This window comes from Pipra filicauda, unplaced genomic scaffold (assembly GCF_003945595.2).
Source record: "Pipra filicauda isolate LSUMZ 115617 unplaced genomic scaffold, ASM394559v2 scaffold1418_size14275_pilon, whole genome shotgun sequence".
In the NCBI taxonomy this organism is placed as follows: Eukaryota; Metazoa; Chordata; class Aves; order Passeriformes; family Pipridae; genus Pipra; species Pipra filicauda.
In genome coordinates, this window is record NW_024103894.1 from 1 (window position 1) to 14,266 (window position 14,266).

The 14,266-nt window shown below is 61.6% G+C and overlaps 2 protein-coding genes and 2 long non-coding RNA genes across 5 annotated transcripts; 2 read left to right on the forward strand and 2 right to left on the reverse strand.

Moving 5' to 3' along the window:
• The first annotated feature begins 187 nt into the window (after positions 1-187).
• Positions 188-618, forward strand: LOC120322677. The gene is made up of 3 exons (XR_005562510.1): positions 188-298; positions 407-468; positions 561-618. It is a non-coding gene; the product is annotated as an uncharacterized LOC120322677 (long non-coding RNA).
• A 1,357-nt stretch (positions 619-1,975) lies between these two features.
• LOC120322676 lies at positions 1,976-3,420 on the forward strand. Its single transcript, XR_005562508.1, has 3 exons — positions 1,976-2,048; positions 2,232-2,309; positions 2,385-3,420. It is a non-coding gene; the product is annotated as an uncharacterized LOC120322676 (long non-coding RNA).
• Positions 3,421-4,511: 1,091 nt separating this feature from the next.
• On the reverse strand, positions 4,512-7,926 carry ASPDH (aspartate dehydrogenase domain containing). 2 transcript variants are annotated; one of them, XM_039378594.1, is made up of 8 exons: positions 7,805-7,926; positions 7,071-7,125; positions 6,566-6,707; positions 6,230-6,314; positions 5,823-5,972; positions 5,447-5,679; positions 4,942-5,093; positions 4,512-4,656 (listed from the first exon to the last, which is right to left on the reverse strand). In XM_039378594.1, exons 2-8 carry the CDS (start codon positions 7,120-7,122, stop codon positions 4,595-4,597), a joined length of 876 nt encoding a protein of 291 aa, XP_039234528.1. In that variant the 5' UTR covers positions 7,123-7,125; positions 7,805-7,926; the 3' UTR covers positions 4,512-4,594. The 2 variants fall into 2 exon arrangements, with proteins under 2 accessions (XP_039234528.1, XP_039234529.1); XM_039378595.1 differs by lacking the exon at positions 4,512-4,656 and adding an exon at positions 4,660-4,821.
• A 1,987-nt stretch (positions 7,927-9,913) lies between these two features.
• On the reverse strand, positions 9,914-13,081 carry LRRC4B (leucine rich repeat containing 4B). Its single transcript, XM_039378596.1, has one exon. The coding sequence runs from the start codon at positions 13,016-13,018 to the stop codon at positions 11,018-11,020; it is 2,001 nt and encodes a 666-aa protein (XP_039234530.1). The 5' UTR covers positions 13,019-13,081; the 3' UTR covers positions 9,914-11,017.
• Between the last annotated feature and the right edge of the window lie 1,185 nt (positions 13,082-14,266).

The window sequence follows — 14,266 nt, forward strand, 5'->3', positions numbered from 1 at the left end:
GAACTGCTCTGCCCTGCAGTGTAGACTTGGGGGTAGGTGGAGTAGAAAGGAGACCACCCAGTTCCCCTGTGGATAGGCTCAGGCACTGAGGGCAGGGCCTTAAAGTGAGGTCAGTGTTTGTTTGTGCAGGTTGTCTTTGGACCCCAGAGGGCTTGTCTAAGGAGAAATTAGAGTTGCACAGCAGTTAAGGTCCCCCTGTCTATGTGGCTGACTTTGCTAACTCATTTCTTTGCAGCATCAGATGGACTGGATGTAAAGCAGAGATGAACAGAGGAGGCTGGAGGAGCACAGTCAGAAGGTGGGTCCTCATGTGAGGTCAGAGCCAAGACATGACTTTTGGGCCTAGGTTTACTTGGTCATTTGGATGGTTTGGTGGTTTAGTTTTGGTTTTTTGTTTTTTTTTAAGATGCAGAGCCCTCGGCCCAACAGACGATAGGCACCAGAGGGAAGGTGAGCCCGGTGAGGAAGGTGAGCAGTGACTGCAGGACAAAACTAGCTGCTCTTTGCAGGTGGTGTATTTGTGGTGAATCTGTGTACATACTTGGTTTTTTGTTTACCAGGCAGTGCACAGACTTCTAACGCGCAGTCCAACGTGACAGGGACCCTGCCTGTAAGAGGTCACGGTCAAGGGGTGTCAGACAGAAGCTGCCACGGGAGCAGCAAACTCTTGGGCAGTATCTCAGTACTCACACTTGCCTCTGGGTTTTTTTGCAGGAGATGTACACAGCCTGACAGGGCCGAAGCCAACTCACAGTGAGGTGACGGACACAGTTTGGTCCTCTGGAGCTGCCCTTGTAGGTGATCTCCGAGTATTGAAAGGATCAGCAACGAAGCACTGAGCTTTTTTGATTGCAGGTGCCATCCGGGTAACCTTTGGGAGCAGATGAGCATTGGAGGTGAGTCGGGGAGGCAGCAGGAGGAGCGGGGATCCACTGCAGCTTTAGAGATGCCCTCTAATTTTGTCTCTCTCTCTCTCTCTCTCTCTCTCAGGTATCCCAGCAGATGACAGCACGTTGTCCAAGTCTGGTCAGAGTCAGCGACCCAAGGACCTGCCTGGGTGACAGTGAGTAGAGGGATCGTGGGGGCTGGGGCCTCGTGCCACACTCCTCAGATCTGGTGTCTGGTTTTCTTTCTCACAGCTGACTCCGAGTAGTGTGACGATGGCAGGAACCTCTGAGGCAGCCCTGGTGCCCCTCCTGTGCATCCAAGATGGATTGGCATCCCCTGCTCTCGGCAAGATAAGTGCAGGGCAAAGACCCAGAGAGGGGTTGGGAGTGGGTGCAAGTGTGTGCCTCACCTGGAGGGATTTTTGCAATTAGTCCGGTGCAGGGGGTATCCTGGGACAGGTTATTTGGACACATCAAAGGAAGGGCTTTTTTTTTCTCATGGGATTCACGTGTGCAGGGCAGAGCAGTTCCAGTCTGTGTCACGTCCTTTGTCTCGTCCATGTGTTGTGTCCTTCATCTCTTAATTGTTTCACATGGTGTTTGTGGTCACAGGTGTGGGGTGTGTCACTTGGGGTCAGCCTGGACCTGCTCTGCCCTGCTCCGTGGATCAGTGGGTAGATAGAATATTGCTCAGAGTCTGACATCAACGTCAGTTCCCTTAGAGAGTGGAGCCGATGGCTGTCCAGTCTGTGAGCAGGATGGTCTTGTGATGCCCTGCTTGGGTGTCTAGAGTCCCGGCTAGGTAGAGTAGCAGAGAGTGTGTAGGGTTTAGAGGTTTTTGGTTTTCGTTGTGAGCAATCCCTGAATGTTTGAGAGCTGAGTGTTTGAGCATTTGCCCATTTCATTTGCAGGGGCGGTGTTGGGAGCAGCTGAAGAGAGAGGAGCCTTGTAGGTGAGTTGGGGAGGCAGCAGGAGGACCCTGCTGGTAAGAGGTCGCTGTGGAGGAGAGGTAGGTAGGAGCTCCCCCAGGAAAGCCATCCTTTCAGGCAGTACCTCAGTCTGTACATTTGCCTTTGGCTTCTTTACTTTGCAGAGAATGTGTGCAGCCTCAGAGGGCTGGAGCCACCTGCCAGTTAGGTGTGATGGTCTTCAGCTGTCCTTGTGAGTAATCTCCTAGTACTACCAGGGTCATCAATTAAGGCTCAACATTTCCTGCTGCAGGTGCCCTCTGGCCTCCTTTGGCCAAGGAGGAGCACTGAGGTTGAGTCAGGGAGGTAGGGAGGAGGTGCTGGGGTCTCCCTTACTTTCAGAAACACCCCATAACTTTTTTTCTCACTCCCCCAGGTATGGCACACGGTGATGGCAGCAGCCTCTGACTGGGGTCGGAGCCAGTGGCCCGAGAACCTCTCAGCTCAGGGGAGGGTGAGTAGCCAATTGCAGGGTTATCTCCCACGTGCTGCCCAACTCTTGTCTCAGTTTCTGTTTTCTTTCTCGCAGCGACCGAGTCAGGGATCACAGGACCCTCTGAGCCAGCCGGGCGTCCTTCCTTCACATCGAAGATGGATTCACATCCCCAGCTGTGGGAAAGATAAGTGGAGGGCTCCCACCTGGAGAGGGGATGGGAGCTGGGTCCAGTTTTATGGTTAGGAGGGAGGGATTGTCAAATGAGCAGAGGGGAAAGGGTCTGCCCTAACAGGCCCTTGGCACACATAGGAGGAGCAGTTTACTTTTCATCATGGAGTAGGATGTGCAGGGCAGAGCAGTTCAGGTCTGTGTCGTGTCCTTTGTCCAGTCTGTGTTTCGTGTCTTACTATTCACAGTCACCACATCTTTGCTTTCTGCCTTCAAAGGCCTTCCTGCCCTCCAAGTTCTTATCTGAGATGCCAAGGCATCATTCCTAGGGTCTTGAACCTCTGCACTGCCCAGCCCAGTGCCCATACCATCCGTTCTTTGGCTCACTAGCTTGGACGTGCATCGGAATCGCATCTGAGAAGTGTCAGGTCAGGTGTCTTTTACAGCCTCCTCACAGGTTGTATCGGTGGCTGTGCCGTGCAGTCATCCCTTGTCATCCCACCTGGGACTTGTGAGAATCTAAGAAGATTCTGAGCATAGCCTTGTCTCCCATCCATCTCAGCAATTTTGTGGGCAGTTCTTGTCCCAGGCCATTCTGTCAGAGTGTCTTTTCAGGCTCCTCAGAGCCTCCTCCGTTCAGTCTCGCCGTATCCTCCGTCTTCTCGTGCGGCAGCACATCCGTTTGGGCGTCGTTCCTTTCTCAGAGCTCTCTCTCCTGGTTGCACCACAGCCCTTGTCTGGAAATGTGTCCTTGGAGTTTGTGTTGGGCCTGGAACTGCTCTGCCCTGCAGTGTAGACTTGGGGGTAGGTGGAGTAGAAAGGAGACCTCCCAGTTCCCCTGTGGATAGGCTCAGGCACTGAGGGCAGGGCCTTAAAGTGAGGTCAGTGTTTGTTTGTGCAGGTTGTCTTTGGACCCCAGAGGGCTTGTCTAAAGAGAAGTGACAATTGGGCAGCAGTTAAGGTCCCCCTGTCTATGTGGCTGACTTTGGTAACTTATTTCTTTGCAGTGTCAGAGGGACTGGACGTAAATCAGAGAGAAACAGAAGAGGCCAAAGGGGACAAAGACACGGCTCGGAGTGACCCTGAAAAGCCACGAATTGGCAGCGAGGTCCCTTCCCCCCGTGTCCTGTGGTCAGTGGGGCACACGTGGGTGGAGGGGCTGAGGGTCTTTTCTTCCTTAAAGAAGAACCCTGACCCAATTCCATCCCCATGCATCCCAGTCCCTCCCCAGTTCCCATCCCAGTGCCTCCCAAGTGCCCTCAATCCCATCTCAGTCCCTCCCCAGGGAGAGACCCACTGCAACCCAGTGCTCCCAGTCCCATCCCAGGCTTTCCCCAGTGCCCCTAGTCCCTTCCAAGTGCCCTCAGTCCCATCCCAGTCTCTCCCCAGTGCAACCCACTCCCATCCCAGGTCTTCCCCAGTGCCCCCGGTCCCTCCCAAGTGCCCTCAATCCCATCCCAGTCTCGTCCCCAGTGCTCCCATTAAAAATAAAATCAAAATGAATTGGTAAAATATCTCACTCCCACTCCTCTCCCAGTGTCCCTCCCAGTACCCCCATTCCCCTCCCAGTGTCCTTCCAGTTCCCATACTGGTCACACTGGAGTCGGTTCCGTTGCTGATTTGACCCTTTATTGACAACTGGACAGTGGGGTCAAAGGGCACTTGTGGTGCTGGTGCTGGTGGGGGTGTCTCAGGAAGTTCCCAGTGATAACTGGGGGGGGGTTCCAGGGAGGCACTGGGGGGGGGCCAGGAGTCATTGGAGGGGTTTCGGGGGGTTCCAGGGCACATGGGGGGGTGTCTTGGCGGGGTCCAAGGGGTCACTGGAGGGATCTCAGGGGTCACTGGGGGGGAACCTCTGGGGGGGGGTAGTGGAGGCTCCTGGGAAGGTCTCAAGCAGGAAGGGGGGGAGGGGATCCCAGGGGATATTTGGGGTCCCTCAGGGATGGGGGGTGGTCTCATCCCCCCCCCACTCCGGGGCTGATCCATCACCTCTGCCCCCCCCCCCCCGATCTCTGACACCTCCCTCCCTCCCCTCCCTCAGCTCCCCCAAGACCCTCTGCAACCCCCCCTGTTCCCCCTCAGACCCCTGAGTGACCCCTGAGTGACCCCTGAGTGACCCCTGGCGCCTCCACCAATCAGAGGCCGAGGAAGCCGCTTCTGTCCCACGGGCGCAGCCATGACAAGAAGGGTGGCGTCACTGTGGGGTTTGGGGGAGGTTTTAATGTCGCCAAAAGGTCCCCAGTTGTCCGCAAAGGGTCCCCGGGGTCGTCTGGGGGTTTTCGGGGGGTCCTTGGGGGGTCCCGGCTCGTCGCGGTCCTGAGGGCTCAGCAGAGACGGACACACCCACCGTGTCCGGTGCAGGCTGGGGTGGGGGGCAGAGAGTGACACTGGGGACATTAGTGGGGATTGGGGACATTGGGGACAGGGGGAGGATTGGGGACATTGGGGACACAAAAGTGACATTGGGGACAGTGGCACCCACCCTGCAGGGAGCTCCAGAAGGAGCCCAGGGTGGCACTGCCTGTGACAGCAGCGGGTCCTGCTGGGTTCCGGCGGATGCTGGTGACACTCAGGCACCGCCCCTTGTCTCCAACCGATGTCACCTCCACCTCCACCACGTGCCAGTCGGGGACACTGCGGGGACACCGGGACACACAGGGGACAAGGAGGGGACAGGGAGAGGGTGGCATTGGGGGGGACAAGGAGGGGACAGGGAGAGGGTGGCATTGGGAGGGACAAGGAGGGGACGAGGGGACAATGGGGTGGCACTGGGGGGTGACATTGGGGGGACACTCAGGGGACAGTGGGGACACTCAGGGGACAAGGAGGGAACAGGGAGAGGGAGGCATTGGGGGGACAAGGAGGGGACAATGAGGGGACAACACGGACACTCGGGGGTGGCACTAGGATGTCACCATGGGAGGTCACAGGGGGAGGTGACACCAATCAGTGACAGAGGGGGAGGTGACAGGGGGTAGGTGACACACCTGGGGTCGGCCACCAGGCAGGCGGTGACGCCGTCGAAGCCCAGCCCTGGCGCCGCCACGGCCGCTGCTGCCATCGTGTTGACATTGTTGGGGGCGAGGGGACAGAGGGGCCGCAGGGGACCCTCGTACAGGACCGTCCTCGTCCCTGAGGCCACCGCAGCTGCCACCCGCTCCCGGAGCCACCCCTGCGCCCGGAAACTCTGCGGGGACTTGGTCATTGTCACCTTCAGGGCCTGAGGGACAGTAGGGGGGACACAAGGTCATTGTCACCTTCAGGGACAATGGGGGTGACACCACAGTCATTGTCACCTTCGGGGTCTGTGGGGACAATGGGGGGGACACCAAGGTCATTGTGAGTGTCCCCAGTGTCACTCACAGCCAGTGTCCCCTCCTGGTCCATCCTGGCAATGTCCCCACAGCCCCACAGGGCCCCCCTGGGGATGTACAGGGTGTGGCCCCCCCGTGTCGCCGCCTCCCGGAGCCGCCGCTCGGTCTCAGGGTCCGCCAGGGCCGTGGGGGACCCCAGCTGGGGACAGGGGACAATGTCACCACAGCCACGCCATGGCCCCCCAATGTCCCCAATCCCCCCAATGTCCCCCCAATCCCCCAATGTCCCCCCAATCCCCCAATGTCCCCAATCCCCCCAACATCCCCAATGTTCCCCCAATGTCCCCCCAATCACCCCAACATCCCCATTTCCTCCAACATCCCCAAATCTCCCCAATGTCCCCCCAATCCCCCCAACATCCCCAAATCTCTCCAATGTCCCCCCAATGTCCCCACCATGAAATCCGCATGTCCCAGGATGTCCTCGCCGTGTTCCTGGGCCACACACGGGTGGGCCACCTCCACCACCAGGTCCACCCCCCTGGGGACATTGGGGGAATTGGGGACATTGCGGGGTTTGGTAGAGTTTGGGAGATCTCGGTGGTTTTGGGGGGGTGGGTTGGGGGGTCCCAGGGGGTCTTGGTGGTTTGGGGGGGGGTTGGGGGGGTCCTGGCGGTTGGGGGCAGTCCCAGGGGGTCCCGGTGGTTTGGGGGGGTTTCAGGGGGTCCCGGTGGTTTGGGGGGGTTTCGGGGGGTCCCGGTGGTTTGGGGAGTTGTGCAGGGGGTCACTCACGTGCTGGGCAGGAGCCCCAGGTCGGGGAGGCGCAGGGCAGGGGGGAGCCCCCCCAAACTCGCCCCGTCCCGGGCCCAGACCCAGGCCAAGGTCAGGCCCAGGGGGGGCCCCCGGGCCAAGAGCTGCTGGGCCAGGAACTGCCCTGGGAGGGCACAGGGACGTGTCACCCACTGCCACCTCCTGTCACCTCCCCTGGGACCCCCAACCCCCCACGAGATCCTGTGACACCCCCTGAGACCCCCCCCAACACCCCCCTTGTACCCCAGGAACTGCCCTGGGGGGGGGACAGGGACGTGTCACCTCCTGTCACCCCCCAGGACTCCCCTGATCCCCATAACCCCCCCAGTGCTCCCAATGCCCCCCTAGTTCCCCCAAATTCCCTTCAGAGCTCCCAGTGCCCCCCCCAGTGGCCTCAATAACCCTCCCAGTGCCCCCTCAGTGGCCCCAATAACCCTCCCAGTGCCCCCTCAGTGGCCCCAATAACCCCCCCAGTCCCTCCCAGTACCCAACTGGCCGTAGCCCAGGATCCCAACGCGGCGACTCCGCGGAGCCTCCATGGCCTGGGGGGTGGAGGGTGTCACGAGGGGTCTCAGATACCCCGCCCCGAATTAGCCCCAACCCCTCCAATATCCCTCTAATTACCCCCCTAATTACCCCAAATCTCCCCCTCAATTACCTCCCGGCCCCTAATTACCTCCCAGATCTGATTACACCCCAGCCCCCAATTCCCCTGTAATTAATCCCCCAACTAGCCCTTGGCCCTTAATTACCCCACAATTAACCCCGTCCCATTATGCCCCGGCCCCCAATTACCCCCCAATTCCTCTAATTACCCCCCTCAATCCCTCGAATTACCCCCCGGCCCTAATTATCACCCAACCCCCCAATTACCCCGCCAAATCCCTCTAATTACCCCTCAAACCCTCCCAAAATCCCCCCGGGCCCCCCCCAACTTGCCCCGCTCTCCCCGCGCGCCCTTTGCCCCCCCCGCCCCTCCCCCCCGGAAGGCCCCGGGTTGAGCATTAACCGGGGGGGGGGAAGGGCGGGGGGGCACCGGGAACCCTTTTTTGGGGGGCGGGGGGGTCCTGGGTACATTTTGGGGGGGGTAACGGAGGGGTTTTATTGGAGGGGGGGGCCTGGATTCCCTTTTTTTGAGGGGGGGTCACGCCCCTGGACCTCCTATTTTTTTAGGGGGTGGGGGGGACCCCGAACCCCCTTGTTTGGGGGGGGGTCACACACCTGGGTCCTCTCTTTTTTTGGGAGGGGAGGGGTCGCACCCCTGAGACCCTTTTTTGGAGGGTGGGGGGACGCCGAATCCCTTTTTTGGGGGGTTGCATCCCCAGGGTCCCCCTTTTTTTGGGGGGAGGAGGGGGTTTGGGGAGTGGGCGGGGTTTTTCCTCCTGCTTCCCTCTCCGTTGCCATGGAAACCGTCTCCCCCCAGTTGCCACGGGAACCGCACCGTTACCGTGGAAACAGCTCCCCCCTCCCCGTTGCCCGGGAAACCCTTTCCCACCCCCAGTCACCATGGAAACCGCCCTGTTGCCATATAAACCGTCCCATTCCCCCCTCCCCGTTGCTGTGGAAACCGCTGCCATCGCCGTTTCCATGGTAACGGGGCAGAGGAGTATTTCCCCTCCCCCCACCTTTCCATGGCAATGCCGCAGTGCCCCTCCCCCCCCCGCCGCCGTTTCCATGGCAACCGGCAGCCGCAGCGCCCCCTCCCCCTCCTGGTTACCATGGAAACGGCGGGAAGGGAAGGGGAGACCCCCGGGACCCCCCCCCATGGCCGTGGCGTGTTTTTAGCGTGTTCTTGGCATGTTCTTGGCATAGGAGGCCCCAGGATGTGGCAGCGGCACGGACACGCCAAGGACATGCAGAGAACACGCCAAGCACACGCCAACAATCCCATGTCACACACACACCCACCAAGGACACACCAAGCCCACGTCGCTGACACTCTGGCTCCCCACACCAAGGACATGCCAAGGACACGCCAAGAACACACCAAACGCACTCCAAGCACATGCCATGTACACACCAACCCACCCCAAACCACACACCAAGCCTGTGTCACTCACACACCAAGCACACGCCAAGCACACGCCAGCCCCCCCCCCGTCTCGGCCCCCACTGGAAACGCCCGCTGGGTTTTTTATTAAAGTAGGAAAGTTTTGGCCGCGGCGAATTTAAAAAATCCCCCCCCGGCCCCTCCCTCCAACCCCCCCGGCCCCTCCCCCACCCCCCCGACACCCCCCGGGACCACCCGAGGGAGGGGGGAGGGGCGGAAAGGGGGGGTGGGGACCCCGCGGGGGCCTCCAAGAGTCCCTTGCACGAGGGTCTTGAATGAGTCCCTTGCACGAGGGTCTTGAACAACTCCCCGTGCCACATGAGGGTCTTGAACAACTCCCCGTGCCACATGAGGGTCTTGCACGAGTCCTTTGCACGAGTCCCTGTGTCACACGAGGGTCCTGGATGAGTCCTTTGCACGAGTCCCTTGCACGAGGCCATTCCCCAAATCTCCTGCACGAGTCCCCCCCTCCTCACACCCCCGCGGGCCTCACACAAGTCCTTCGTCCCAGAGTCCTTCGTGTCACCCGCGAGTGTCACACGAGCCCCTCCTTGCACATCCACGTGTGACACTGGGACACGGGTCCTCGGGATCGCACCAGTCCCTCGTGTGTCACACCTTGTCCCCCCCCACATCACACAGGTACCCCCGTGTCACACGAGCCCCCCCTTGTCCCCCCACTGTCTCACAAGCCCCCCCGTGTGTCACACAAGTCCCCCCTTTGTCATTCCAGTCCCCCCGTGTCACACGAGTCCCCCCCTTGTCACACAAGCCCCTCCTGTGTCACCCAAGTCCTTCCATGTCCCTCAAGCCCCCCCTTGTCCCCTCTCGTGTCACACAAGTCCCTTGTGAACTCATCAGTCCCCCCCGTGTCACACAAGCCCCCTTGGCACCCACTATGTCACCCCAGCCCCCCGTTGTCACTCCCCTCATGTGACACCACTCTCCTGATCTCACCAGCCCCTGTGTGTCATACTACGCCCTCATGTCACCTCAGTCCTTCCTTGTCACCCCCCATGTCACCCAAACCCCCCCTTGCCGCCCCCCATGTCACCCCAGACCCTCTTTGTCACCCCCCCGTGTCACAGAAGCCCCCTGTGTCCCCCCTGTGTTCTCTAAGCCCCCCCATCACCCCCCTTGTCCCCCCCACATCCCCCTCTTGTCACACGAGTCCTCCCCCTCAAGTCCATGATCCAGCAAAGCCCCCCCCAAAATTTGCCCCCCCCTCCCCAAAACCTGCCCCCCAATTCTCCCCCCCCCCCCCCAAAAACGGGCAGGTGGGCACCACAGGGTGGGGGTTTTTTTTTGGGTGGGAGGGGGTTGTTCCAAGCTCCCTCCCTCATTTTGGAGGGGTCAGAACTGGGTCGGTGGGGTCCCCCTGTGCCCCCCCGTTTTGGGGGGGATCCCCACACTCCCCCCCCTCATTTTGGGGGGGTCAGGTGCAAGTCTGTGGTTTAGAGGGGGGTCCCTGTGCCCCCTGTTTGGGGGGGGGTCAGATCCGGGTCCATAAATTGGGGGGGGCCCCCACTTCCCAATTTTGGGGGGGGTCAGATCCAGGTCTGTGGTTTAAGGGGGGTCAAGTCCAGGTTTAGGGAGGTCCCCATTCCCCCTTTCTGGGGGGGGTGGAATTGAGTCTCTGTGCAGGAGAAGGGGGTCCCCACCCCTCATTTTCTTTTGAGGGGGGCCAAATCTGGATCTCCTGCCCGTTCTCCTTGGGGGGGCTCTGGAACAGGAGGGGTTTGAGGAGGGGGTCAGATCCAGGTCTGTGGTTTAGGGGGGTCCCCAGTCCCTCTCCTTCCATGGGGGGTCAAGTCCAGGTTTAGGGGGGGTCCCTTTTTCCCCCGTTTCAGGGGGTCAAGTCCAGGTTTGGAGGGGTCCCTACTCCCTCTTTTTTCAGAGGGTTCAGGTCCAAGTCTGGGGTTTAGGGGGGGTCTCCACGCCCCTCGTTTAGGGGGGCAGTCACATCCCAGTCCACGGGTTGAGGGGGGGTCTCTACTCCCCTATTTCAGGGTAGTCAGGTCCAGGTCTGTGGTTTGGGGGGGTCCCCACACCCCCTCATTTCAGGGTGGGGGGGTCAAGTCCCAGTTTAGGCGCGTCCCTGTTCCCCCTTTCTGGGAGGGGTCACGTCCAGGTTTTGGGGGGGGGTCTCTGTTCCCCCTTTCTAGGGGGGTCAGATCCGAGTCTCTGGGCAGGAGGGGGTTCTCTGTTCCCCCCCATTTCATGGGGGTGAAGTCCAGGTTTAGGGGGGGGTCCCCGTTTCCCCCTTTCTGGGGGGAGTCAAGTCCAGGTTTGAGGGGTCCCCATTCCTCCTTTCCAGGGGGGCCAGAATTGAGTGTCTGTGCAGGAGAATGGGGTCCCCACCCCTCACTTTCTTTTGGGGGGGGTCAAATCTGGGTCTCCTGCACATTCTCCTTGGAGGGGCTCTTGAACAGCAGCGGCTCATGCACCGAGTTGAGCAGGGGGGTCTTCCCGCACCCCAGCGCCGCCGCTGGGCCCCCGTAGTGGGCGGCCAGTGCCGCATACCTGTCCAGGTGCTCCCTCTCCAGCGCCGGCAGCGCCAGCCTGTTGTCCCCCGACGTCCCCACCCCCCCTGACGTGCCCCCAACACCCCCCCCGCCCCCGCCGGGCCCCCCCGAGAGCTCGTCCTCGACGTTGACGATCTCCACGGCGCGCGCGGGGCCCCCGCGGTGCTTGTGGCGCTGGTGCTGCTTGCGCAGCTTGTAGAAGGCCACGAGCATCACGGCCGCCATGAAGGTGATGGCCACGAAGCACCCGATGATGATCTTGGTGGTCTTCAGCACGTCGTCCAGGTCTTGGAGACCCCCTCCCGCCACCCCGGCGCCCGCCGCTGCGGCAGCGGTGATGGGCACCGTGAAGGGCTTCCCTGTGGCGCGCGTGGCCGGCGCCGCCGTGGAGCCACCGGAGGGGTCCCACCCGGGTGCTGTGGGCGCCGGCGGGGTCTGGGGGGCTTGTTCTTCACCGCCGCCCTCGGTGGTCTCCACAGTGACCGTGGTGAAGTAGGTGTAGCCTGTGGCTGCCGCGGCAGCGGCGGCGGCGGCGGCGGCAGCGTCAGCGGCCGAGACGTTGAGGGTGGCCGAGGCCGTGGTGTTGCCGGCGGCGTTGGTGACCATGCAGGTGTACTGGCCCGTGTCCTGCACCGTCACGTTGGTGAAGTTGAGCGTGCCATCGTGCAGCACCGAGATCCTCACCCGGTACGAGCCGTGCGTCATCAGCGTCCCGTTGGGCGTCAACCAGTTGACCGAGGTCATGGCCGTGCCCGTGCGGCACTTGAGCTCGGCCGCCATGCCCTCGGTGACGTTGAGGTCGGCCGGCGGCTCCACGATGACGGGCGCGTAGCAGGTGAAGTGGCCCGGCTCCAGCTCGCCCAGGTACCGGCCCCGCAGCGCCGGGGGCGCGTGGCACCGGGCGCAGCAACTGGTGTTGCTGGGCACCGGCTCCCGCAGCCACCAGCTGAGCCAGAGCACGTCGCAGTCACAGCGCCACGGGTTGTGGTGGAGGTGGACACGCTCCAGGCGGTGCAAGGGAGCGAACAGGTCGTGGGGCAGCGAGGCCAGGTCGTTGTGGGCCAAGTTGAGCTCCTCCAGGGCTTTGAGGTCGTCGAAGGCGTTTCTCTCCACCGCCGCCACCCGCGCATGCATCAGCCACAGCTTCCTCAGGCTCCCCAGGCCTTGGAACGACCCCGGGCGCACCCGGCCCAGCCGGTTCCCCGACAGCTCGAGCTCCTCCAGCCTCACCAGGGCGGTGAGGTTGGGGATCTCCTTGAGGTTGCACATGCCCAGGTTGAGGTAGCGCAGGTTCACCAGCCCCTCGAAGGCGGCCTCCGAGATGTACTCGAGGCGCTTGAGCTCGCCCAGGTCGAGGCGCCGCAGCGACGGCACCCGGTTGAAGGCGTAGGATGGGATGCTCTCGATGGGGTTGTTCCTCAGCCACAGCTCCCTCAGCTTGGAGAGGTACTCGAACGCCTGGGTGGGCACCGTGGTGAGCCGGTTGTCGAACAGCTCCAAGGTGTTGAGGTTGGGCAGCCCGTTGAAGGCGCCCACCTCCACCTTCCGGACCAGGTTGCGGCTGAGCTGCAGGATCTCCAGGTGCCGCAGGTGCTTGAAGGTGTCGGTGCGGATCACCTGGATGTGGTTCTCCTGCAGGTTCAGGTAGCGGGTGTTCACCGAGATGCTCGAGGGCACCTCCAGCAGCTCGCGCCGGGTGCAGATCACCCGGCTCGCCTGGTTGCTGCAGGTACAGGCGGCCGGGCAGGGCGTGGGCGCGGCCCCCGGCACCGCCGGCGCCGCCAGGAGCAGCAGCAGCAGCAGCAGGACGGGCGCTGGCGGCGACGCCGCTGGCATCTTAAGGGGCGCCGGGGCCGCCATGGCCAAGGGGCATCTCCGGCTTCAGGGCCCCGGGTGGTGCTGGGAGAGAGGGGAGAAGGGGGTTAGGGGGGTCCTCAGGGGGAGACTGGGGGGTCAGGAGGGGTCTGGGAGGTGCCCAGGGGGAGATAAGAGGGTCTAAGGGATTCCCGGGGGGTCCAGGAGGAAACTGGGGGCTCAGGGGGTCCCCACGGGGGGTCAGGAGGGGTCTGAGGGAGGTATGAGGGGTCCCCAGGGGGAATTAGTGGGTCGGGAGGGGTCAAGGGGGTTCTGTGGGGGTCCACAGAGGGAGATAAGGGGACCTAGGGGGTCCTCAGGGATCTGGGGGTGTCCTCCAGGGGAGACTGGGGGGTCAGGAGGGGTCGAGGAGGGTGCCCAGGGGGAGATAAGGGAGTCTGGAAGGGTCCTCAGGGGGAGACTGGGGGGTCTGGGGGGTTGCCAGGGGGGTAAGGAGGGGTCTAGGGGGGTCTAAGGGAGTCCTCAGGAGAAGAGAAAGAGGTCTAGAGGGGTCCCAGGGGGAGATAAGGGGGTCAGGAGGTATCGGGGGGCTCTGGGGGGTCCAAAGGGGGAGACTGGGGGGTCCCTGGGGGGTCAGGAGGGGTCCAGGGGGAGATTGAAGGGTCTGGGGGGTCCCTGGGGGGTCTCCAGGGGGACACGAGAGGCACCCGTGTGCTCACACACGTGTGAACACCCCACACACAGGTATGAACACCCCACATACCAAGAACACGTGTGAACACACATACATGAACACCCCCACATACCAAGTACACACGTGTGCACAGTCCTGCTGCCGCCTCAACACACACATGTGCACATACATGTGAAAACCCCAGGCAACGTGTCCCAGAGCACATCCGTGTGCATTTACACACGTGTGCACCCCTCCCTGCACACACACGTGTGTAACATGTCCCAGAGCACATCCCTGTGCATTTTTACAACAAAAAAACGTGTGACACTCCTCCCTGGCCCACACACGTGTGTAACATGGTCCCAGGCAACATCCCTGTGCATTTACACACGTGTGCACCACTCCCTGCACACACACGTGTGTAACATGTCCCAGAGCACATCCCTGTGCATTTACACACGTGTGCACTCCTCCCTGCACACACACGTGTGTAACATGTCCCAGAGCACATCCCTGTGCATTTACACACGTGTGTAACATGTCCCAGAGCACATCCCTGTGCATTTACACACGTGTGCACTCCTCCCTGCACACACACGTGTGTAACATGTCCCAGA